Source organism: Stegastes partitus, unplaced genomic scaffold (genome assembly GCF_000690725.1).
Source record: "Stegastes partitus isolate 25-593 unplaced genomic scaffold, Stegastes_partitus-1.0.2 Scaffold10, whole genome shotgun sequence".
NCBI lineage: Eukaryota > Metazoa > Chordata > Actinopteri > Pomacentridae > Stegastes > Stegastes partitus.
Genome location: NW_007577741.1, coordinates 90132 through 117452, shown reverse-complemented (window position 1 = coordinate 117452; position 27321 = coordinate 90132). Strand labels below are relative to the sequence as shown.

Sequence of the window (27321 nt, the reverse complement as noted above, 5' to 3'; positions counted from 1 at the left end):
AACAACAACCAACCACACAGTAATCTCTTAAAAACCACAAAGGCAACAATATGTAAAGCTACAGATTGCATTGGTAGAGGTATGGGATGACTATGATTTTGACTCGTATGTTGAGTCCTTCAGCCCTCCGTGTCGCATGGTTTCAATGCCAGTTTGTCTGAACAATATCCTCCTGTAACTGACTGCATCGACCTGTGCACATTCAGATTATCAGTGTATTCATGCAGGCTGCGGTGCAGGTGGTAGAGCAATCCCACAGGAACATGACTTCAGTGAACAAGGAAAAACTTACAGTAAATATATGATATAACCTAATTTAGTTTTGGATCGTTTTTACAATCTCTGATATTCACTGAACTGCAACACCACATTATAGTGTTTACTAAATTAAATATGTTTTAATCCACATTCATTATTCAAATCACATAATTTACCTGTGAAGGTGAAAGCATATATAGAATATCTAGTGTCTGCTTTGAACCTAAATGCTTTTCTTCACAAAACTGAAACTGCAATTCAAGGCACTCTCACAGGTGTGTTTTCACCTGAAGATAAAGTTCAAGTTCATTCAAATCTCTTAAGGATATTTCAAGCGCTTGTGCTGGAAGCATTTCATTGATGAAGAATGAAACCTATCCTTGGACTGAGAGAGCAGAGTAAAGGAGCTGGTCCTAGTGACCAGGATGTCAAGTCTTCACAGTGATGGCATGATGGTGGCTAATAAGGTGTTGCATTAAGACACATAGCTGCAGCACCAACCTATGGAGTATCTAATGGTAACTGTACAAACACAGGAGCTATGTACAGACTAACAAGAATTCATATATACACACGGCAGCTTATATATTGGGGTGATATGAGCAACACAAACATCAACTATTTATAGAAACACAACATGAATGAACAGCACTTTATGTACATTCAGTGAATGGCAATGTACATAGATAAACGATGATAAAAATCTGCACTTTCAAGCCTGATTGGGCGAACTATACATCTTTAAAAGTACTACTACCATTAGACTGCACTCAAGGATTATGTACTGTAATATGGACATGAGGTATGTTGATGCAAATGAAACATAAAACTCAAGAATGGAGACAAGTATGTACATATGGTTACATACATGCTGGTTAAATATATACAGTATATGCACATAAGGTTGACTAGAACTATAATGAGATATCTTTTTGGTAACAGAGTTGGAAGACACAATGCTACTCAGATTAGAGAGTCCTCGCCTTGGGGTCGGTCGGCTGATATGATGAAGCTGGAGTGGGGCTGTGGGCATCCTGGGCTGAGGGCACAGCGGGAAAGGCAAACACTCCTGAAGGAAGGGGGAAGAGCAGCCCAGGCCACTGGCTAACAGAGAGAGGTGAGGCCCTGAATGGAGCAGGGGAGTGTGGCTGATAGGAGGGATGGGGCCCTGCAGAGGGGGTAGTCATCACTGTTGACCCAGGGCTGTCGGGCCATGACAGGGGCAGATTGCAGGCCTCTGGACCTGGAGCTGTCCATGATGATACCTACAAGGGTTACATCATGTGATCAGTGCAATGCTGGTGCTACACTGACAACCAATATTCATCGTACAGAATAATAGTGCTTAAGAAATGTATTAGACCACCACCCAGTGTAAGGTTTATGCCACAGCTGCCCTACAGCAGCATTAGTAATTACCCAAATATTGTTTTGATGTTTCTGCATTGGTTCATACACCAGTATGTAGAAGCTCTTTAACCCAAATGATGTTTTTAATGCTAAAATAAAATCACTACTGTTATCCATGAATTTTCAAATTTACTGTTTTACACAAAAACCCAGAAAAAAATGTAAAGCACATGATTATTTCTTGAATAAGATGTCAAATTACAATTATTTACTTGCATTCCTGAACAGAAAAAATAGTTTTGAATGTTATGCTCGATTCATTTCTGACTTCTCAGAGAAGCCCAGTGGCTCACATTTGGCTATAAAAAGGGGAATTCAGTTTCAAATTCCTCATTCCTGTTCAAAATAGTGAAACGTTGAGAGCTGAGTGCTCATTAAAGTACTTCATGGTGCTGGATATATACTGCTTAAGAAACTAGACAGGTGGTCTCATAAATCTGTTCAGCACATTGATACTAGGAATTCAAACGCAATCATCAGTTGAGATCTATTTTATCTCTAATATTTTACGGTATTTTCAGTATTTTACTGTTTAGTTTTCTCCACTTTACTAAAACACTGCATGTACGTACTTCTTTTACGAGCGACTTTCTAAATTGAAACAAAACTGCCGTGACACTCACATCTGAAGCACTAAGAAGCTGTTCACATGTTCGAGGGACAATCTGATCCCAAAGCTGCTGTCCACTGATACTCAGAGAGTTGGTGCGCGGCCGGTGGGTCACAATCAGAACTTCCTGGGCCCAGTCGTCCATCAGCCGCTGCAGGTCCTCAGGCAGGTTGCTTTCGGCGGCGCTTATGGACGTGCCGCTGTAGGTCTTGTTGTTGCTGTTGTTGGCCTGAGCTTGGGCCAGACCCATCACTGGCTGATGGGGAGGAGGCGTGACACCGGTAGGAAGCTGCTGTGATTGATTGAAAGCCCCTGAAGCTGAAGCTCCAGTCCCTGAAAACACACACACACACCATGATGAGGTGGTTAGAATGATAGTGGCAATATAGCTTTATATTAATTCGTTTTCAGAAGGACGCTGTATTTTTACTTACTGCTGCCGCGCTCTTTGCCAAGACACAGTCGCTTCAGCGTTGTCCCTACGAGAGAAACAAAAAGACTCGATACTCATGCACTTCACATCGGCTGGTCAAAATGTTCAGTAACAGGATGCAGTGCAAAACGAAGCTACTAAAAGCTGCCAAAGGAACAAACTAAAACCACAGTAACAAATGGGTAAGCAAAGCAATCAGTTCCCTGAAACGAGACAGTCCATGTATTAGGAAAGTCATGCAGGCGGCCCAGATTAGAGCCATATCAAAGTGCAGTGCCGGCGTATTAGAGAGACAGCGATAAGAAAGAGCCGAGAGAGATTAACAAAAGATGAGTGATTAGAAAATTCACAGTGGCTTGGGATGCATGTAGCATGCCCATGCAGAAATCCATTTCCTGGTGATGTGATGTGGATAAGTCACAAAACTGTGTGTGTCGCAGGGTGGACGAAGAGCACAAGTATCACTCAGAGACACTTGAAATGTGAGATAATGCACTAACTAATAAAATGAACGTTGATTATCCAAACCTTATAAAACAGCAAGTTGATAAGTAACTCTACAAGTATTTCTTCTTCTATCTGTGAGAATTGGTAACGAAATCAAATCATCTTTAACAGATCAACACGTCTGCTTCTTCTTAGGGGTTTGAATAAGCAATATATATTTTTGTGAAAGCAAAAATAAATTAAAGCGCAAGTGACAAAGATGAGGCGAAGCGAAAGAAAATCCGGCAGTGTTGCAGAATAGTCTGGCAGAGACAAAAAATATATATAAATCTGTGAGCTGAAATTAGATAAGTAGAAAATATGGAAAACAAAAAAGTGAAGCTATGCGGGAAGAGAAGAGATACAAACAGATAGACAAAGACACAGGCCCACTGAGAAATCTAGCTCGTGGCTTGCTACTCGATTTATAGGTCACTCTCTCAGATGGTTGAGGGTAATTAGACCAGCCTGTAGAGGGGCATAATCAAGGGAAGAAGACGACAGGGTAAGAAGAGCACACACTAAAATACTCACACTAACAAAAAAATACTGCTGCAGGGTTTTTTTGTTTTAACATATTAATTCTTTGGTAAATCTACAGTTTGCATTAATGGAAAGACTGATGGGCTGCAACGCTCCGCTGTGTACCTTGTCCAGGTGGAGCTTGTGTGCCGGTGCCGTCTCCATGTAGTCCAGCATAAATATTGTCAGAAGACAGAGAGCCTTTGAGGGAACAGGGCTGCTGAGTCTGCACAGGCTCTGAGGTGGAGCTGGGAAGGTGGCTGGTGCACGAACGTGCTCTGCTGTGAGTGGGGAGTGGCCCTTTGGCCGGAGAGCCGTTTAAACTCACTGTGGGCTCACTTGTGCCTGCAGCAGCACCTGGACACGCAAACACATTAAGAAAACACAAGAAAAAGCTCAAAGGGCATCCGTGGATTTGTTGGGTTTTCATGTGTATTTCAGAAGCATTGTAACTTTAATTCAGTTCTACACCGCCGCCATCGAAGCTGTCCTGTGCAGCTCTGTCACTGTGTGGTTCGGAGCAGCCGCACTGCAGGACAGAAACAGACTGCAGCGCACAGTCAGAACAGCTGAGAAAATCATCGGAGCCCCCCTGCCCTCCATCCAGGAACTGTACTCCAATAGAACCAGGAAGAGGGCAGGGAACATCACCACAGACCCCACTCATCCTGCTCATAAACTGTTCTCCCTCCTCCCCTCTGGCAGGCCATACAGAGTCCTGCAGACTAAAACCACCAGACATAGAAACAGTTTTTATCCCACTGCTCTAACCCGACTGAACAGCTGAGCCGTTCTCAGCCATAACACTGCTTACATCGTTATTTGCACCACTGTACATATATGTTTTCTGCTCAGATGTGTATATTCTTGTATATATTTATCTTATTTTATTTTGTATTATTTATTTTACTTTGTTTTTATTCCTTATTTTCCTATTTCTATTATTGTGCTTGCTCATTCTTCGAGCAACACCAATAACTGAAACCAAAATCCTTGTTATGTTGTGTACGTACTTGTGGACGTAAACAACAATGACACAAACATGAGGATGGTATTACTCCACACTTTTGCTCTAAATGTTGAATTTATAATGCTGGAGGTTCTCTGAAGGTACTCACTGGCTTTGCTGGAGTCACTAGCTTTGGTTGTGACATTTCTAAACTGTTGAACCAGAGGACTGAGGAGTTTGCCTGGTTTCAGTCTGTGCTTGCTGGACCTCTTTCTACGGCCGGCATGCGGTCCAGTGTTTGAGAGTCCCAGGCCAGGAGGAGGGGCTTTGCCAAGTCTGCGATAGAGCAGCTCCACTTCCCCCCGCTGATGGGCCTGCAGCTCTGAGATCTCCCTCAGATGTCTGGGAGGATGGAGGCAGGAATATACGATCAGTTATGAGCTACATGACGAGGTTTTTTCATGTACAGACACTACATGAGACAGAAAGTAAACCACAAGGTATGCTTACTTCTCCCTGAGTCTCTGTAGTTCCTTCTTTATGTCCGAGTCCTCCATCTCTGAGTCATTATCGCTGCTGGCGTATGCCGAGCCGTGCACGCCTCCATGCCTGTTTGGTGAGTCCGAGCTCTGCACGCTGCTGCTGCGACCGGAACGACGGAGAAAGGCCACGGCCCTCTTCATGAGGTCGCTTCCTCGGCGCTCAGAGCGAGAGTGTTGAGACGGGGTGGCAGGGGCCAGTTTTGCTGGACTGCTCTCAGCCCCCGAGTCTGAGGACAGGAAGCGAGCATGGACCGTCACATCCACAGGGACAGAGTTTGAGGTCAGAGCGCGAGGCAGGGAGCCTCGCTTGGCCATGGACGGAGGTGTGTCCAGGTAGAAATCAGGTGGGGCAGAGTAGCGGCTGCAGCGTGTCCTCTGGGTAATGTCGTCTTCAGTGCTCACCACAGAGAAGCGGCCGATTGTGGTGGAGGTAGCCATGACCTCAGCCTGAACGTGGTCGCCACCGTACTCCACAGGGTGCGCCGGTGAGGCAGCGCTGCTCCAGCTCCTTTGCTTCACATCTCGTCTGTTGGCCACTTCAGGAGGAACAGAGATTATCTGCCAGAAGTAAAGAACCGGCTGAGTATCCATACGGCAGCATAATGCTTTGGGGATTAAATACGCAATTTTAAGCTGCATGAAAGACAGTTCCACCTCGGCCTTGAGTATGAGAAAAATCTCCTTTTTATACCTTGAATCGACCTCTTGTTCCAGAGCAGGAAGCAGAGTGAGGGACATGTCTTCTTGACAGGGAAGCTGCAGGAAAATTTCCACAACAGTAAATACTGCGCCACTGCAGAAATGATCTAATTTCAAAATGTGGTGTTAGTATGCTGTACATACCACACACAGCTGAGTCACTCAGTGTGCTCAAACTATCCATTCTCTCTGGAATTTGAGGCTTATAGAGGCGACAGGATGAGAGATAAACAAAAGTGAGACACAGGAAAACTACAATAGCATCCACTGATGATTGTCCTAGAGCGTACTTTTAAGAAGGAACGTCAAACTAAATATTTGTCATGAAATCTTACAGAACAGTTTCCTTAAAAATGTATTTCCATGCATCAGAATGACAGACAGGATAGCTGATCATATTTGGAACGTATCTGTTAATATATCAAACTAAATATTTAACACCAGCACTAATTGGCAGACAGTGCTGTTGTACTCACCAGCTGTTCTCCTGCCCTGTAGCGTCCCTCCCCTATGGGCCCCGGTGTGCTGTTTCCTGACCCTCCTGTGGCGCTGTCTGGACCTGGAGGAGACTGGATGTACTCCGTGCCAGATCCTGGTGTCTCTGCAGCACTGCCGGATGGATACATGGGAGCATATTCCTGGTAGAGCAAATTCCTTAGCTTTTCATCCAGAGTTTTTATGGTGCTGTCTACAAAGCCCCCGCGGCCCAACCGTCCTTCCCCGTCGGACTCGCTGGGCCCTGCACCGTGCTGGGATGGCGCCGGGCTCTGGGGCAGTGAGGACACTTTGGCTCCTCCCACGGTGGAAAACGGCTGGTGGAGCACCACAGGCTGCTGTGGCCGCTCGCTCCGGGCTGCAGGGGCGTAGGACATAGACGGAGGCTCTTTGGCTGAACCTGGGTCCTGAAGGGGGAGAGGAGTGAGAGGAGACCCACCCTGCGAAGCGCTCACATCCAGAGACAGGGGCATGACTAGAGGGCAGCAGGGCACCTCGTCAGCAAGAGAGACAGGACATGTCATATCGGACATCTGCTGAGCTGCGTGGATTGGGGAGATGGAGCCCAGAGGGGATCCCTGGGACTCCTCTACTGGGAAAGACGCGTGTGGGGATGATGGGGGAAATGTTTGAGCTCTGGCTGGCTGGGCTTGATGCACATTAGGCTGCACTGAGCTGCCTGCTGGATCCACAGAGGACACTGACTGGAGGGTCGGGGGTGCAGAAACAGGGGGAGACAGAGTGGCTAAGAGGAGTGGATCTGTGTTGGACATTATTGGAGGACTACAGAAGCCATACACCTCGTAGGAGAAGCCTCCACTTCCACCAGACATCGTGGAGGATGACCCCTCTTCTGCAAGAGAAAAAAAATATGTAAGCGCAAAAGTTAAGCAACATTGTAAGACCCAATGACATGCCAGCTCTGATATTTAATCTGCCGTGAAATGACTATTTGCCCATCGCAGCAGAAGGATGTTTTAATCCAGCTACCGCTAGGTAGTGCTATTGTTCCACAAAGCTGCCAGGTATTGTGCTGAAGTTGCTCTGCAGAAACAAAGTCACCTCTGGATGTGGAGGGCCTTGCAGTGCCACTGTCAGCAGGCTGGGTGGTGGCTGAGCTGCTAGGGGACTGTGTGGTCGTCCCATCAGACGGAGTCTCCTGACTGGACGTAGGTGTCTCCTCTACAGGGCAGATTATGAACCATCGCTTTCCTGTATGAAGAACTGCAACCCAAGACATCAAAAATGTTGGCACAAGTTAATGTGACAAGCACAGAAGGATTCACCAGACATGCATAATGCTGCATTTTTGAAAAAGAACACCGTTTTACCGTTTTGCTGATAGACAGGCTGAGCTGCTCCGGGCTGCTGACTCTACAGAGAGACATGTACAGACGTGCGCTAAATCTATATGCTGCGTGCTTTGTCACACATTCATGTCCAAATATATTAGCTGAGTGTTTGTACAGATTTCTAACCCCTTCTTACCTCTCCTGGCTGCCCGTCAGACATCTGGCCTTGTAGAGGACTACAGCTCAAAGTCGTGTCCCTTTCACCCTCCATGTCTTCATTCAGCATGTCTTCAGCTTTATCCACAATGTCCTTCAGCTGGTCGATGAAGATCTCCTTCTCCAACAATAGTATGAACCCATTCTCTACCTGGAAGCACACAGTTTTGTTAAACGATGTCACAAACATATCCAGACAGAAATTCTAAAAAGGCTGAACCTACCATGTAAGTGGCAATTTCCTCGGGAGCATCTCCATCCAGGTCAAATTTAAATGTCACCATTTTGTGGTTGTGAGTCTCCAGCTGGCATTCTACCATTTTATCACCAGTGTTGCAAACCTGCAGGGGCAGCGGTGACATTTTACAATCAGAAGCATAAAGATTGTGAGAAATTGGAACTTTATTCGCCACAAATTACACCATGACTCACATTGAGCATGCTCAGTTTGGGTTTGCTGGTCTTTTCTTGCCTGGAACGTGTGCGAGCCGACTTGCGGTGATGCTTCCTGGGTTTTCCATCCCCCTTCCCCCCACTAGCCAAGCTGTCATAGCCGTCACTTGCTTCCTTACCAGATGCTACATCAGAGTTGAGACTACAAAAGGCAAAGTTTAAAACACGTTATCGCCTTTTCATCAAACACAATTATAAAGAGAGACGAATCTGTAAAGAGCTAGAAGTCACTGGACACACACCTGTCATATGCATAACTGGGTAAAGATATTAGTTTGTCCCGAAGCCCATCCTGAAGACAGAAAAACGGGAAAGTGCAAAACAGTTAGAAGTCAAGGAATTATATATATACAGAAAAGATCATTGCAGGACTAAGTAACACTAGTGAAAATGTTCACGTGTGCTGTTTTTGAACTTAAAGATCCTAAACTAAGATGGACCGGTTTCATATCAGCATGGATGTATAAAAACCAATTGGACGTCATTCATTCAGAGGAAATTTTCATTCAGCAAATGCAGATTTTTAAGAATCTGATTGTAGTATAAATCAATATTGCTCCACTAAAAAGTGCAGACTTTCTCTCTGTGCCTACCTCTACACAGGGCTCTTGCTGAAGGGTGCTAGATGCAGGTGTCGTCTCTAGGTTTTGCTGAGTTGTGGCCAGGTTGGCACTCTCGGGCACTGAGACTGCTGTCTGGATGCCAGCAGGCTGCAGAACTGGAGCTGCGACAGGAGCTGGAGCAGAAACAGGGGCTGCAGACTGAATTGAGACCAAACCTTGGACTGAGAGTTGTGGTTTGCCCATGGCAGAAGGTTTGTCTGAGCAAACAGAGGAGACATTTGTTTGTTCTAAAGTGGGACCCGATGCAGACGTCGGTGCCTGAAGTGACGCTGAGGCTGGAGCTTGAACTGCTGTTGGAACTTGTACTGGGACTGAAGCTGAGGCTTTAAGGAGGGTTGGGGCTGCAGTCTGAGCTGATACTGGGACTGAAGGTTGGTTCCGTGCTCGCATCGGAACCGGAGTTTGTGCTGGGGCTTGAGGTTCAACTTGGACTGTCGCGGACAATGAGACTGGAGCCGGAGTTGAACCTGCAGGAGCTACAGTTAGGTCCAGGCCACTTGCAGTAGTTTCTGTATCTGCTCCGCTTCCCCATAGAGAAGTCTGAACAGCACAGGAGGCAGGGTGGCCCACAGCCAACAGCTGAACATCTCCCAAAGTCCCATGCGGAGCAATCACCTGCATGGGGAAAACAACAAAACAGCACCTTTAAGGAATTGTTCTTCAGGTATTACAAGTATTGTTTACCTCTGCACCCCTAAACGCATGCCCTGCATGCATTACACGGTTACACCATTAACACACAATGCCACCTTAGCATTACAGATTTCCTACGACCACAACCATTACAGTGAGAACTGAGTCAAATATTCACCTGCAAAGGCTGCTCAGCCAGTTGAGGCTCAGGGTTGGGGACGGGGTATGGGGTGGGTTGTACCTGAGAGAGGGGTAAGGGATGGGTGGAATGGAAGGTACTGAGGTTTGGCTGAGATGTGGGAGGGCCGCCCTGCTGCTGCTGTGGCAGTGCAGGGGACATGGCCATGGTGAGAAGTGGAACAGGGAGCGCCATACTGGGCACGTGCTGAGGTGTGGACAGAGGAGTCTGAGGGGTGCCGAGGATAGGTACAGGGGGGAAGGTAGCATGAGGGGTCAGAGGAAGAGTGGGATGGTGGGGCGAAGGGGAGAAGTAGGCGCTAGACATAGGAGGGTCACTGCTGCTGTAGGCAGATGGCAGAGGGGAGAAGGAAGGAGGCTTGTGGCCCCCTGTCTGAACTACAGGATATGGTGAGGGAAACTGGGAAAGAAAAAGGGAAAATGATATAAAATGAACAAAGACAACCAGTCGGCAGAAATAACATTCACACAGGCCCCTCATGTATTACTCAACCCTGCAACCTATGTGAACACTTGGTAGGATGTTTTTTGTTCTTAGTTTGTATTTGTGTTTCTGATGCTACCACAACACACCTGTGTGCTGATCTGCAGGGGCAGGAGTGGGGGAGGAGCACTGGAGAGTGACTGTGGAAAACTGGTGGATGTATCAGGAGGACTCAGGTGAGATGCAGGGTGCTCAGCAGGTAACAGCTTAGAAAGGAAATCAAACATTTTGGGTTTTTTTACTTTGACAGTATGAATTTTGAATTTGAAATACAAGCTAGTTTTTCATTAAGCTGACAAGATCTTCAGTTCTAAAAGCTCCACTTGATACAAGTGAGCTGCAGGGCAGGCAGATCTAATGATTCAGTTAAGCTGCGTGGTTTGCAGTGTACTGCTCTACCTGGGGCAGGATAGCAGCTGGTTGGAGGTGGCACTAAAGGGAGGAGAGACAAATGGGAAGGAAACACAAACCACATGAATAGCTATTCACATACACACACGTATACATAGATATAAAGGTCAGTACACATTTACTATAGGAGGGAAAATCAAATGCACTTTTTCTCGTCGTGCTTTTTAATGGACTGTGTCACCAAAGTCACACATTTACCAAAATTAGCCTTTTTGCAGTCAAAGTGGAGCAGCCTGCAAGCGTGCAACGCATCCCAAACATGCAAGTGTGTTCAGATCAGTCAGTGATACAAACACAGCAGACCTACACTGTAAAAAGATAAATAATAAAAAATCTGTATGTTTATGGATTTTTTCTCCTTTCTTATTTGACCTTTTGTTCCATGTATTTTTGAAATACACAAACATATAAATAAAATGACTGATATAGACCTTGAGTTTAAATCTAATAATGTCTTGAAATTAGCTTTTAAAACCCATAATTGTGAATAATAATAATAATTTCCATTTTGTATGGTTTTTTAAAATATTTTTTGACATTAAAAGACTTAAAATAAATTTGAAAATCAATTGCAATCCAACAGATATTTTATTTTAATTGTAATGAATGAAAGGGTGAAATTCAAGATGAATGCTGTCAATATATTTCTACAATTACTGACAATTAACAGAACATCTATTATTATATATTATAGGTAAATTAATTGTTGTGCACATATAAATATCCTTCATTACATGGAAAAATGTACAAAATGTATTTTAATTCAAAATGAAAATATTTATCATTGGAAAATTGCTTAATTTTTTTTTAATGAGATGGTTTTTTTCCACTATTGTACAATATTTTCTGTTGGGATATTACAGTTTGTTTGGTTTTTAGTAGTGCAGCCAGGCAGCTGAGTGAGCTGCAGTGGGTGACTTTCAAACTTCTGCTTCCTAATTCTGCTTTTTGTGTTGCGTCACACTTGTATATTTGCAGTACCTGCTCCTGGCTGGGTTGAGCAGTAAGCTGCGTCTGTGGAGTCGGGGCTGCAGCTGGGAAGCTCTGTGCTGTCTGTCTATTCTGGTGCGCAGTAGGGGCTGGCGTAGCTGGAGCAGAAACTGTCTGAAACACATAAGAAAGGCCAAGTTTATATTATGACTGTATGTCTGATAGAACAAATTAAGCTCAGAGTTTAATGTGTCAAAGCAGGTGTAGTCACTGGCAAGAAAGTACAGAGTAATGTTTTTTTAGCAGCTGGCATGGTTCAATAAGGGAAGTTAAAATGGAAAAGGGGAGCTGCAGCATCAATCTATCGTCACCCATCATGTTCACTGCAATACACTCTACAGCTGAAGCACCTGGAGCGAGAAGATTGAGCCCTTATTGGGGATTAAGCAGCAGCAGACTGGCTGTTAACATATGTGGCCAGAGGAGTGAGGAGTCATGGATGATACAGCAGGCTGCTGCTATGGAGCTATTAAGCCTGCGTGAAGCCTCCCTCTCTGACCTACCAGTGGATCTGCACTGCCTTCGCTGTAATGTGGAGATAACAGCGGGTTCCTGTCCAGATTGGGGGAACAGCAGAGAGGTACATCCAGGCTCTGACTCTTGTGTATATCCTCAAACACTGAGGAAGTACTACCTCCCACCTCCGCGTGGCTGTGCACTGGATGAGTAACACCTCCTCTGTCAGAGAGGGTGGGGGAACTGGTCCTGCGACTGACAATGTGACGGAGACAGTAGTTGAGAAGAGTGAGATCTCCACCTTCATACAGACTCCGTGGAAGCACAACTCGTGGGGGTGGGGACAGACGTGAGGGCGAAGTGGCCGGGGACGGCTGACTGTCTGATGACGGGGGCGAGGTCAAATGAGCGGGCAGAGCGACCGCAGGGCAGCTCGAGCGATGAGGAGATGTGGCCGAGCCTGGCTTTGACACTGGTGTAAACTGGGTGGAGGTGGAGAAGGTGCGTTTGTGTATGTGCCCCAGTGATTCGCCTCCCTTTGCCCTGTCCTTGACGAGGAGAGACATGCAGGCCTTGCAGTGTTGGCGGAGCTGTGGGCTGCGTGGGACATTCAGACGGAGCTCTGAGGGAGGTTGTAAATTCGGGGGAAGGTGAGGTGAATCAAAATAACTTGCTGAGTCATGATGAGAGTGTTGATGGGGGGGCAAGAAAGTAGATAATAATGATGGATTCTGGGCTTCCCATTTAGAGTATGGGTAATCTGTATTATGCAGTGGACTCCCTGCGAAATTTGTTGATGCCAGATCCTCTAATGGACACTGGCAGGGACTTGGAGTCATTGTCTTAGTGAGAGAGTGTAACATCTCAACCACGGAGGCGCTGCCACGCCTAAGACACACTGTGCTCTCAGTGATGAGCAGGTTCTCATGGCAAACAAAGGGATCACTGTAGTGACGCTGATCGGGTTTCATTTCAAAAAAGAAAAATAAAATTTCAGTTATTTAAGAAAACAACCAGCAAAAACAAAAATGAAAACTGAATGGAAACAGAGCAAGACACTCGTGTACTCACTGTTTGACAATGATAAGGCCCCTGATGCAGTTGTGCTGCAGGTTGTTGAAAGGCTCCAGGATGCAGCTGACCTGCCGTTTGCTGGTAGGCTCCCTGGTGTAATTGTGTGGATGCTTGTGTGTAGCTTTCATGTGAGACCTGTGCTGTGGGCTGCTGGTAGGGTCCCTGGTGCAGCTGAGGGTCAGGCTGCGCGGGAGGGCTGTAGACCATCTGAGCTGTGGAGATGGGCTCTGGAAGCGACTGGTAGGGGCCATTCTGCTGATTGTTCAGATCGTCTAATTGCATGGTGGAGCTCACTCCGCTGTCGGCTGTAATAACACAGTAAACAGAACATTATAATTCTCCGTGATACTCTCTGCAGGACGGACAGACACTCAGGGAGGACAGGGGGAGAAGGACACAGTGCAGGATCGCCTCATTAGAAGTCCAGCGCTGGCTCATGATGCTACTCACACACTGTAGTTGCCATTTGTCTATTTGCATCTTATATTCTAAATCCTGATTAAAACTATTTCCTAAAATATGAAGGTCGTTTTTCTTTGTTTCTAAGCTTTCTTGTATTTCCATTCAACCAGTTTTGGATTGTTTCATATTTCCATCCATCATCTATACACCGCCTAATCCTCACTAGGGTCGCGGGGGGCAGGAGTCTATCCCAGCTGACTCAGGGTGAAGGCAGGTTCACCTGGACAGGTAACCAGTCTATCACAGGGCTACACTTAGAGACAGACAACCAAGCACACTCACATTCACACCTACGGACAATTTAGAATCACCAATTAACCTCAACATGTTTCTGGACTGTGGGAGGAAGCCGGAGAACCCGGAGAGAACCCACGCTGCACGGGGAGAACATGGAGACTCCACGCAGAAAGATCCCGGGTGTCCTCACCAGGAGGCGAACCAGCGACCTTCTGGCAACGATGCTAACCACCGAGCCACCTTGCAGCTCTGTTATACTTATTTATTAGAAAAAAAACTTAGCACAGTAGATAGAACCTAATGGCTACACTTAGAAGTTCCATGTTTTGCTCTTTTCAGCAAGTTAATAAATGTCTCACATGTCCCCAGAATGTGTCTCAGTGTTTTTTTACTGTAAATGCTGCAGAGGTTTCACCACGACTGTATACCTTGTGGTTTTAGTCCTGTTCTGAACAGGCTGTTTCAGTGTCTGTAGCTGTAAATGCAGCTAAACTGCTGCTGTCCCTCTTCAGGAAGAAGACTCTCTCTGTGTTGAGTGACAGCACAGAGCAAAACACAGATGTGAATGAATGTGTGGGACCAAGACTTTCTACCACTTTTACGTTTCTCTCTGAGCGATCATTGTATTTAGAAATGTGGCACAGCTGTTGTTTTTAGTTCATGTGTCGGGTGAGTTTGTCAGTCAATAACCTGTTTATAAAAATCTGTACTTTCGTGGTGCAGATCTGCAGCTTGGGAAAGTTCCCCAGATGCTGGAAGTGCATGAACACTTTTGTGTTCACTCTTGCAGCCCACAGCTAACATTGGTGAGTTTTGCTTGAGATGTTTTAGAGTTAGTAGAAGCAGCTGTAGAAAGTAAATAAGCCTGGTGGAGCGTGAGGCAGCTGCTCATTCTGAATGGCTCACTCTGATGCAGCAGGCAGTGAGGAGGCAGAATTATACAAAGTCTGAGCTTGACGACTATTAGTTCGTTAGCTGATGTAGCTGTTCAGTAAAATTCTACGAGCTTGCAAAGCTGGAAGCCTATGTAGTTGCGGGAGGGCAACCAGAGAGCAACAGCAGAAGTAAACGTCATCAACAGCTTTTACTTTATACCTCTAAGTTTGTAACAACCATAAAATACAATAAAATGGATTTTCCTCATGTGGGACCTTTAACCACAGTTAGACACCACGTTCCAAATTATTATGCAAATCGCATGTAAGGGTCATGAAGATTACATTTTTAGTTTTTCAATTAAATCCATGGATGGTATTGTGTCTCAGGACTCTTTGGAGATCAGTCTCAGACACCTGTGATAATTAGTTTGCCAGGTGAGTCCAATTAGAGGAAAAACTACTAAAGAAGGGAGCCAGTTGAGGTGGCTCGGGCATCTTTTCCAGATGCCTCCTGGACGCCTCCCTGGGGAGGTGTTCCGGGCGCGTCCCACCGGGAGGAGACCTCGGGGAAGACCCAGGACACGCTGGAGGGACTATGTGTCCCAGCTGGCCTGGGAACGCCTCGGGGTCCCCCCGGAAGAGCTGGGGGAGGTGTGTGCGGATCGGGAAGTCTGGGCGGCTTTGCTAAGGCTGCTGCCTCCACGACCCGACTCCGGATAAGCGGGAGAAGATGGATGGATGGATGGACTACTAAAGAAGGATGTTCCACATGATTAAGCAGACCACCATTTTCAAGCAATATGGGAAAGAAAAAGGATCTCTCTGCTGTCGAAAAGTGAAAATGCCTTGGACAAGGTATGAAAACCTTAGATATTTCACTAAAACTCAAGCGTGATCATCGTGCTGTTAAGAGATTTGTGGCTAATTCAGAGCACACACGGGTTGGTTCAGATAAAGATACAACGAGGAAGGTTTCTGCCAGACGACTACATCGGATTAAGAGAGCAGCTGCTAAAATACCATTACAAAGCAGCAGACAGGTATTTGAAGCTTCTGGTGCCTCTGGAGTCCCACGAACATCAAGGTGTAGGATCTTCCAGAGGCTTGCAGTTATGCATAAACCTTCTAGTCGGCCACCCCTAACCAGCGCTCACAAGCAGAAACGGCTGCAATGGGCCCAGAAATACATGAAGACTAATTTTCAAACAGTCTTGTTAACCGATGAGTGCCGGGTAACCCTGGATGGTCCAGATGGATCTAGTAGTGGATGGTTGGTGGACGGCCACCATGTCCCAACAAGGCTGCGATGTCAGCAAGGAGGTGGTGGAGTCATGTTTTGGGCTGGAATCATGGGGAGAGAGCTGGTCGGCTCCTTTAGGATCCCCAAAAGGTGTGAAAATGACCTCTGAAAGGTATGTGGAGTTTCTGACTGTCCACTTTCTTCCATGGTACAAAAAGAAGAACCGTGCTTTTCGATACAAAATCACCTTCATGCTGCAAGGAATACCTCTGCATCATTGGCTGCTATGGGCGTAAAGGGAGAGAAGCTCATGGCGTGGCCCCCATCCTCCCCTGACCTGAACCCTACTGAGAACCTTTGGAGCATCCTCAAGAAAAAGATCTATGAGGGTGGAACTGTTTACATCCAAACAGCAGCTCTAGGAGGCTACTCTGACATCCTGAAAAGAAACTCAAGCAAAAAGTCACGAGTTCGACAGATGCTAGAATTGTGAAGCTGTTATCAAACAAGGGGTTCTGTGTTAAAATGTAACTGAACCTGTGAAGTTGTTTCTGATTGAAATAGCTTTGACTTCAGTAAATATGACCTCTTAAGGCTGCAAATTCAACAAATGACCATTTTCAGTTCTTGACAACCTATCAAATGTTTTCTGCTGTGCGTAATAATTTGGATCAGTACATTTTAAGTTTTTTATTTTTGAAAAAAATGCTGCTGTCATCGGGAGGTTTGTTCAATAACAATCGAATTAATGTTTGATGACTTGAAAATTATGCTGACTGTCGTTTGCATCGACTATTTAGGAAAATCAAAGAAAAATGTAATTGGCATATTAATTTGGAACAGGATCAGTGACGTTACATCACACACCACACATTTACGTGTTTGTTAATTCCACTTCTTACATGTGGTAGAGGCTGTGGTGGGCACGGTGCAGATCAGAGTCTGCTGTTCCGCCTCTTGATCCTCATAATCTGCAGCGCCTGCTGTGGCTTTCTGTGGTACACCAGTACTGGGAACCTGCAGTAGGTTCTGCTGCATCTTCTTCACGGCTACTTCACCGTTTCCGTTTGGCGAGACGGTCCGCTCCCTCCTCCACTTGATGAGAGCCACGCGGTCTCGAATGGACTTCCCGACGATCTTCACGTCACAGTCCAGGAAAAAACCCGATTCCACCTGCAGGTAAGACACAGGTACGATACTCACTGCATGAAATGCATCAAGGCTGTAACTCCTTATGTAGTGAATCAGTCGATCTTCAGCCTCTTCTGAACTGCCTTTTAACTGATCAGTTGCTCCAGTTTCAATCAATACAGAACATGCTTCAGGTTTATCACTACAGGCACTATGTTCCAGACCACTGACCAACTCCCATTTACATCAGACCTAATTAAAAGAGCCCAGGCTTGTATCTCACAGTAAAGACGACTGCATTAATACCAGACACTTACATGCTGGCATTGTCTATGAGAGAACAGTACATAGGTAACAATCTGCAACAATCTGTGCTGATACATCAGAGGAGAATCACTACATCTCCTCTCTTACATCGCTGTGTATTATTATGTGTAACCCACAGCCACCTATCACAGGCAAAAAGAGACACTGTTTTACCCAACCATGATTAACTGATAATATGGCACAGGCAGAAGTATTGTTGCTATGGTTACCTGCAGCTTAAAATGTCTTGCAAGCCAATAAGAAATATGTATTTACAATGGCTGTGGCTGCGTGAATGTTTTTTGTGTGTGTCTATTTTCTGTTTGCATTTAATGATTATTTCAGAAACACATTTTTCTTTTTTACCATTTCTTGCGCCACAACTTCCGGGACCTCATTCACCAAGTTAAAGGTGAACTCAATGGCACCGGTATCTTTGTATTTCCCCTTCAGCTTTTTCGGATCTTCAACCCACAGCTTCAGAGCGATAGACGACTTCTTGCCGTCGTCTTCCTCATTGAGCTCCACCCTGACGCCCGTGTCCTCGGCGAAGAACGCGTGATTCAGGAGGTCCTTGATGGAGTACCTGCAGGGGAATTCACAAGCACAGGCTACTGCAGGTTACTGTGTCAGTAAAACCTAATGATGCACGACACGGAGGAACTTCAGCTGTGTCAGAACCAAATACTGGTATTAACGTCACACTGCAGGAGCAGAAACAAGACAGCCTGAAGATGAGGGTAGAGCTCCAGCTACATAAAAAATGTGTCAAGTCAAAGATCCCACTTACCTTTCTTCCCACCTGTGACAGATACACTCCCCTATTATCTCCTTAATTTCTGGGTCACTGACTTTGCTGTAGCTGGCAGGTTTCACCCCCTAAAAAAAACATAAAAAAACAAGCCAGCAGCAACATGTCTCAGCTCACTTAATGACACAGTCAAAACAGCGGTACTTAGAGCATGACTGAATAACAGAGGCAACAACTTCTGTCTGCAGTGTCAGGAAACATTAATTACAGACTCTCCAAAACACATTTTCTCCCAGACATCTCAGCTCTGGGGATTAAGGAGCTGCTGCTGCTGTACAAGGAGAGTTCTGGAGAGCTGGAGGAGAAAAAAGTCAGATTTAAAAGTTTAATTCATGGGAATAAAAATGGACCGTTGCGTGATTTAGTGTTGCTACTTGCTCTGGTATGAGTAGCACTGGTGGCTAAAGTCAGCTAATGTTAGCAAATGTTATGTAAATTTTAACTAATTGTATGACTCTTCTACGCTTGTGCTGTCACATTTACATTATGTTTGCTAACGTGAGATAACGCTAAATGAGTACAATATGTGATCGTAAGAGGTTCTCTAAAAAGCGACTTGGTTTTTACAGAAGCTCAGGATTACCGTGACCTTAATGATCGAGAATCTACAAACATAAAAACATGTAATTTACCATCCAAACACCAAAACGCACCGGCAAGTTTGAAAGGCATGTTATTTACAAAAAAAACCAACAACAATATCTTTAGATTTTCAACTGTGATGTACCAAATCTTTAAATTGTGATATTTCATCATACATGTCTCATTTAATTATATATTTATTTGGTTTATTTTGTGATTGTGTTGTGTGTTTATTTGTGGACGTGTGCTGCTGCCTTTCTTGGCAAAGAGAACTTGTGAAAGAGACTTCGATCTCAACGGGTCTTTTATCTGATTAAATAAAAGGTAAAATATATATTTAAAAAAATAATTAAAAAAAAAAAAAAAATATATATATATATATATATATATATATGTATATAACTGCCAAAAACAAACTGTGCACTAAACAGATTTCTGTAAAAAAAACAGTGTTTCTCAGTGCATCTGCGAACCCACAAGTACCTCAGCAGCAACCAAAAATTCACATAACAAAAACTCAGGGACTTTTCGACTGAACTGCAGGCTGTGTTTACGCAGAGCAACTATGAGAAACCAATTACAAGTGTATGTTGTAAATTATCTCTAAGTATGTAGAGTCACTGTTGTTATCCAGGTATTGGCAACACCTCTTGGAAAGGGTTGTACATGGTGATTCCAGGTTATTTCAATTTTTATAAAATAAATAGTCAAAGAATTTCAACAGTCTTAGCTTTTTCATTAATTCTGCTAAATGTATTCTAACTCAGACATTTCTGAGTTCTCTCTCTACTTCTTACCAGTGGTTGTCCTGCATGGACTTTATTTTACAGTGAAAAACGAGCCCAAAGTGAGCAAAGATGTGTGAAGAGGAATAAATGCCCAGAAGCTGCTTGGGGGCATTAATTGAGTGTTAAGACATAGAAGTACGTGGTAAATAGGTTTAAGTCACAACACCAACAGCAGCGGCGGCTTTAAACGTGAACTCACGCTGGTGACTTTGCGGTAGATCTGAGCAGCGTTCTGGCACTCGGAGTAGGGGTATTCTGAGGTGGCCATCTCCAACATACACATCCCAAAGGCGTAGACATCCACAGCCTCGTCATAGTGCTCCTCGTACATCTCTGGGGCCATGAACTCTGGAGTTCCTGGAAATTGAACGCAAGAGAGGGTGATAAATTATAAACTCACATGCGGTTACTCGGGTTTCATTCCATTTCAGCGAGATCAACAGCAAGATATTGAGCATGCCTGCTGAGTCACGATTCCAAATATTTTTCAGTTACTCCCCTGACAGCAATATGAGGGTTCATCTATGTCCATTCTATAATTCTATGCGAGAAAAATCCATCCAAACTGTAGAGGACATAAAGTAGACGCAATGTTGACTTTTATTAGGATTAAAGAGGCAGTAAAAGTTAAAAGATGCAATTATTACCAATGAAACCAAAAGTTACCAGAGTTGTTGTCTGTAACATCAGGCAACATGGCATGTGGGATTGTGGGTAATAAAAAACACGAGAGGTAGTAAAACTGGTTTTAAAACAATCTGTTTATCATAATATACAGTTTAACGCAGCGAGAACCAATAGTTGGATATTAAAAATGGACTCACTCTTTTACCACCCAACGCCACAGCTCCCTTTATCTTTATGGCGCTTCATAGTGTTCCTCCATTATTGTTGTATTATGTTCTTTGTTATCTTGCCCAGAAGTTGACTTTCTGGTTCACGCTCACTGTGCTCATCAATGTGTGGCGTTTTCAATTAAAAACCTCTAAAAACTACTGAACCCTAGGGCGGCCGACGGGGGCAAACGACGTGCATATACACAAACGAGCTGCATGTACACGATTGTGTTGCATAAACAGAAACGCGCTGCAAAAAGAAAACGCTGCACATCCACTCACACAACGGAAGTGCCCCACCCAGGCCTCTAGGGGCAGTAGTGAGCTTTTCACCTGAGACGCAGATAAAGGTGAGCGAGACGAGCAACGTTAGTTGAGGGAGAAGTCAACCCAGTCTCATGGCAATTCGTGAAATAGTCAAAACTTAATATTATTATATTACTGTACACACAAAAACATTACACACTCTGTAGGACGGATCTCTTCTGGGTCTCTGGCGAGGCTGCGCGCCGATGCTAACAGGGTTGCCTTAGCAACGAGCACAAATTTCCCCCAAACACTGCCGGTGTAATAAAAACACAAAAAATACCACAATACAATGTACTCTTTTACGTTTTACACTCGCTGCGATCACAGCACATCTTCCAGTCGCCGTTTTCCTAACATTGGTCTGTGTGAGCCACACGTCTGTATAGTGATCTCTGTAGTTATGAGTGTGGACGGGCCAGAACAGGAAAACAGCTAATGCACTGTCTGATGGGGAAAAACGTGGCACAGACACAAAGGATAATTCCAGTTGAAATGTATTGGTTTGAAATTCGTGCTGGGGAACACTAAACACGTCGGACAAATCGTGTTCCAGGACACAAAACAATAATAATAATAATAATAATATTATTATTAATAATAATAATATTAATAATAATAATAAAAATAATAATAATAATAATAAAAATAATAATAATAATAAAGACATTAAGTTTCGGGACTATTTCACAAATTGCCGTGAGAATGTGTTGGTTTTTCAATCAACTAACGTTACTCGTCTCGCTCACTGTTGTCTGCCTCTCAGGTGAAAAGCTCACTACTGCCCCTAGAGGCCAGTGTTTTCTTTTTGCAGCGCGTTTCTGTTTATGCAGCGTATTCATTTATATGCAGCTCGTTTGTGCGTCATTTGCCCCCGTCGGTCACCGTAGAACCCTACACGCAGCACCAGATAGAACACAGGAGAACATTTAGCCAAACACCAGAAACTGAGCAAATCCTGGACTTTCATTCCTCACCTTACCAGCAAATAAATGCCAGCGTTGCTCTCTGTCAGCTCCATGTATAAATAAGCAGCTAAAAATGTCAGACTTCTGTTTATAGGTTGCTTGTGCTGCCCCCAAGTAACCAAAAACGCGGCTGTTCACACAGCTTTAAAATAGACATTCTGTTATTCACAAGTCAATAAAACGGTGGAGTGCCAACCGGCCGATGACTAACCGATAACGCTTTTAGCAAAAGAGGCCCTCTTCAGCGTTGCCAGGCCGAGATCTCCGATTTTGACAGAGCCCGTGGGACCAGTGATGAAGATGTTGTCACACTTGAGGTCTCGGTGGATGATGGGTGGAGTCCTCGTGTGGAGGAAGTGGAGGCCTTTGAGAATCTGTCTGCACCAGCTTCTGAGAACTTTAGGCTTCATGACCTTAAAGCGCTTCAGATACCTAGATTAAAAAAACAAAAAGGAAAACAAAGTCATAACAGAGATTTTAAAAACACATTAACTGACAAGTGAGAAATTCAGTCCTGGAGTCCGTCCCCAAATAACCGCTGTATTGATGAAATGTTTTTAATTAGCCGCGTCTCTTTTGCTAATTGCTACGTTAAGCTTTAGCGGCCCGAACGCATAGCAAGTATGAATCTCTAATGACCAATCAATTCTTAAGCTAATCCCTCAGCTCCGAGTGCATGCAAAGTTTTTCCTATTGTGCTGCCTACGCTCCAAGTCGGATAAATTTATTTTCTTAATTACATTTCGAGCAAGAAAGTCCACTTTTTTTTTTACTGAAATGACGTCCTTCAACAGACACGTATGTAATTTACAGTACAAAGATAGGGAGCAAAACATCACTCATCAACTTCAAATGAACGCTCACGTTTTTAGTGTCCCTGAGGTCATCAGCTCCGTCACCAGAACAATGCACTTCTTCCCTTTCACCGGTGATTCCCAGAAGTCGTAAAATCGCACGATGTTGGGATGCTGGAGAGCTTTTAACATCTCTGCCTCCTCTTTGAACCTCTGCCTCTCTGCTTTGGACAGTTTCCGTTCCTGAGGAAAATGGAGAGAGAGAGACAATTCATTTTAGAAGTTCTCCCACTCATCTTTTCGTTTTTTTTCTTTTCTCCAATATTCTGGAGCCGTATCAACTGAGAAGCTGCAGTAGTGATCAATATATTCAGATTTAACCAGTTTGAGGGGTGGTGGAGGAGGAAGGAGAGGCTCAATCATCATTTTTCTTAGTGCTTTTTAAACTACTTTTCAGTTGCATTCCTTCTCAACTTCCTTTAAATAATCTGATTGCTGCGGGGATGACGCTCTGTCAGGACTGCCTGTGGCTAATGTTTGGACTGAACACAGCTTTGGCATTTTGAGTGGGTAAACATGGGGGTCTGCCCCATTTATCCTTTTGTATCACCACTGTGTATAAAACACACTCTGCTTAAACACCTTAGAACTACGAGGAGTGGAACCATTACGGCGGACAGATTGAGTGAAAGCCTTATTTAATCTGGTTTTGTGATGCAGAGACAGACACATCTGTCATGACAGATAAACACAAGCTTTAATCACATTTTTAATCTGTAAATGTCAAATGTGCTGCTGGTAAATAATGGAGGAAAAAAAAAACAACTCAGACCATTAAGAGTTTAAAACAGCCGGCTGGGAATATTTTCTTTTTTCAATCACAAAGCCCTAAAGCATGAAGAAACCCTCACTGCGTTTAAATCCTACATCTTTGGGTATACAAACCTGAGTGAATGCGTGTATACTGGATCAATATTTTGGCCCCTGCCTTCCCTGAACTGTTGTATAAATAGTAAAACAGCTGACAGCAAACATTCTCTACATTTCTGTTTCTCTCCCGTCAGCACAGCAGATACGAGCCAGTGGATAAGGCCACCACAAACGCTACATGACCTCCAGTTTTCTCCTCTGCTGTCTTCATCGGCACGCTTCGCTGGGAACAATTAGGGTGCATTTAGTGTTTGAAATGTCTGGGATGCTCGATGACCTACTGTACATCACATGGCATTGATTATTGACTGATGCAGGGGAATCAGATTTCCTTCACGGCCCATAGTGACCTATACACTGCGCAGTCTGATGCATCTTACATTACGTGCAGCACTGTGAAGGATACACCGCTCTGTAGCTCCCTCCTGATTCTTATGAAGGACAAACATATTCTCTATCTCCATACTGTCCATTTTCTGGGAAGTTAACACACAGATGATTAGGGATGCTGTACAGATAAAGATCAAAGCAGGGTGTGGCAACGCACAATCAGCTTCACTGACTCATAATATTGCACATAAAAAACTGAGTGAGAAACTCCATCAGAAGCACTGGTGTTCGTATCTAATGCAGTGCGCTGAGGAGCCGGTGCTTCCTGCGTTACTGTGGATCAGATACTACACATCTTACACGCTGTCCTTAAGTGAACCCACCCTTTCCCTGTCTTGGTGCAGAGGGCTGCATCAGCAGGATTCTCTCTCCAGACACATCTGTGTGGTAACGCCACAGGGATACAAGTCTGTGTTTAGTATTCATTACTAAGCCATCAGACAAGGCGAATAATAACGTACAACAGTGAGACACGGGATCGCAAAGTGGGAAAGTGTTTTGGCATTTTACTAAATCGAGTTGCACGATGTGCTAATTTCGGGTAAACAACTTGCTCAGCAGATGTCTGATCATCATTCAGCAGATGAATAAGTAACAAGCAGTCTGATTTGCTCAACATCAGGCTCCAGCTCCTCTTCAAACCCGATTCATAAATCTTCCTGTGAGTATCTAGGATTTCTGCTGTCTCACTCATAGTCTTACCCCCAAACACACACACACACACACACACACATAGACGCTGTATACACACAGTACAGGCGCAGCGTTTGAGTTCGAGCAGCCTTTTGTGAGCCAGCCACACCGGCTCTGGAGCTCTGAAGGGCACGGCCTCATCTCCAGGGACAGAATGGTTGAATCATCGCTAGATCTCCACTAAGAACCTGCTCGTACGCCACACAGATGCAAACAGCCACACATACGATACCTGCACACCTGCGGTAGAGATCACAGTGCATGATAAGATGCCTTCCCTGATATACATTCAAAAAAAATATACTCTTCCTCTTTAAAATTCTGTTAATAATGTAGACGTGTTTAAAAATATCCCCAGTGGTTGGATTCTCTCCTGACAGATGACATAAGATAGTGAAAAAAAAACTGTAGGCATACTTTAAGCCCTTTTAAATTCCTAATGAAGAGAATAAAACTGAATTTTAATGTATCATTTCAATACTGTTATAAAAGCAGCAAAATGAGGCTTAAGCACCTGCAGTGGGTGAGGGGCTCCATCCTCATCAGCTTTGACTTCTAGAAGGACTGACTTTGGTTTCACCTCATAAAGAGACTCATTACACACATATGAGGCCGACATTTACCAAACAGTGAACTTCAGTTTCACTCCTGGCCTCGCTGGAAACCAGACCTTTGTTTTTTTGCCAACAGAAGCAGTGAGATAAGCACCATGTAATCGTGTTTTAATTCTGCGCCTCAGCCTGATTGAGTTGGGCTGTAATTTTTTTTATCAGCGACTCCCAGGGGCCTGACACGGTGAACCTGGATTCTGCAAGAGTAGGAAGACAAAAAAAGCAGCAGCGAAATAATGCTGCACGCCTCACAAATGTTCCTCTCATTAGGATCATGTGAAAAGTTCCTAAAACGCTGCTCAGATGCTGAGTCAGCCTCAGCTGGCTCGGGGTTTTTATCGCCTGTGAAGTGACTAAACCGCAGTGAAAGTCGGTTCATTGTGTGAAACAACACAACAAGAGGCAGCAAGTTAAAGTTTGGTTGAATTATTGGTTGAAAGAAGCTGCAAAAAAAAAGTATTATGGTTTCATTTTTCAGATGTTATCAGTCTGGTCCAGACATTTGCTCCGGACAGACTTGAAAAGCTCAGCGCATTCTGAAAGGGCAGCCACAGTCTACAGGTCTGTCTACCGGCTAATCTGTATATGACATGGATCTAAACCGGTCATTAGATTACCACATACACAGATTAGTGATGCAGCAATCTGTCGCTGCGATGAAGCACTGAGTTGACCGCATGTTATCTGCTGCTAAGACACGTTTCTTTCAAATTCAGACTAATTAAAGTGTCACTCAGTTCATCTGCTGACAGCGCTGAGTACCGTTTAGGTGTCAGAGCAGGTGAGCTTCAAATCAATACACCTATGAGTCAATAGAGTACAGAGGACACGGCGACGACAGACTTTGCAAACTACTAGTGCTACTTCTGAACCATGTCCACATGTTAAACTGTGCTTGAAATAAAAAAGATTTAGGCTAAAAGAACTGACAGTAGAAAGAAGAAGAAGATGCTGCATGACTGACAGAAAGTTTAGGCTTCTTCATCTACTTTTAAAAATAAAGTAAAAATCCAGTCATCATGTAACACAAATGCCTGTTAATGCTGACTGGTTGATCAGTTTTACCTTGAAGCTTCTCATATATGGTCTGAGAACAGCCCAGACTGAACCCATGAGAGGAATAATTAAAAAAAAAACAATATCAGACAGAATCCACATAGTTCAGCCTGATGCTTTGTTTGTGTGACACAAGCGTTTACAGTCTGTCATGTGTCCATGTGTTTACTGGACTACTTCACCTGACTGAAGCACAGTTTAATGAAGCAGTCCTGTTCTTGTGGGGACTCATACCACCCCCACAGAGACCCCTGGTTGTCCCCTGGACCACATGTTGTGCCTCAGAGGGTGCACACTGACAGAATATGTCTTTTAATCAAACCAAGTCTAACACTACGGAGCCCCAACAGCAGGCCTGTACCAGCCGCCTGCCTGCTGCTGGACTCTGAGTGAACCCACCTGGAGCTCACACCAGGCCACCTCCACCCAGGTGTCGGTGTCCAGACCTTTGTAGACGGTCTTGAAGGAGCCTCTTCCCAGCTCAATGTCAAACTTGAGGAAGCGGCCCCCCGGTGAGGTGGACACAGCCTTCATGCCGGGCTCCTCTTCGTTCTCGTCACTTCCTGCTTTACCTGTGACATCCGAGTGCACCACCTCCGGCTTGGGCTCGGCTTCGCTCCGGTCTCCCCTCTCCTCGTCCGCGCTCACGCTCTCCGTGGCGCTGTCTTTCAGGCCCACCTGGCTCTCGGTGCTGGAGGTCTCCTGGACGCGGGCTCCGTGCAGAGCTCGGGTCCGACTCCGATCGACGATGGTCCGCAGGTCGATGTTGAGCACCGGGCTGCTGTTGACAAACTCCGGCGCGTCCACCGGCTGCTCCTCGGAGTCTGACACCCACAGACTCCGCCGGATGAACCTCTGGCGCACCAGCCCCTGGTAGTCAGTGGAGGGGTAGGCGCTGGGGTCACTGGCTCCCCGCAGGGCAGCGTTTTGTATGTTGACATTGTGGTCCGTCCCATTCTCATACACGGGCCTGCAGGCGTTTGCGTTAATGTCAGAGTCTAAATTGGGTGCTGAGGAAAATGTGGATCCCAGTGGCGGATCTTTGCTCGAATCGTCCGCCGCATCCAT

General features: G+C 44.9%; 1 protein-coding gene across 1 annotated transcript; it reads right to left on the bottom strand.

The window, feature by feature from the left end:
- Positions 1–959: 959 nt before the first annotated feature.
- Positions 960–27321, bottom strand: wnk2 (WNK lysine deficient protein kinase 2). Its single transcript, XM_008285142.1, has 29 exons — positions 26653–27321; positions 22644–22816; positions 21991–22211; positions 19869–20026; positions 18279–18367; positions 17855–18074; positions 16954–17224; positions 13232–13539; positions 11696–11818; positions 10703–10735; positions 10393–10509; positions 9800–10219; positions 8959–9603; positions 8608–8657; positions 8345–8507; positions 8137–8253; positions 7893–8063; positions 7736–7778; positions 7467–7628; positions 6386–7257; positions 6054–6111; positions 5902–5966; positions 5179–5768; positions 4838–5070; positions 3846–4076; positions 3567–3665; positions 2713–2757; positions 2292–2611; positions 960–1523 (listed from the first exon to the last, which is right to left on the bottom strand). Exons 1-29 carry the CDS (start codon positions 27319–27321, stop codon positions 1227–1229), a joined length of 6963 nt encoding a protein of 2320 aa, XP_008283364.1. The 3' UTR covers positions 960–1226.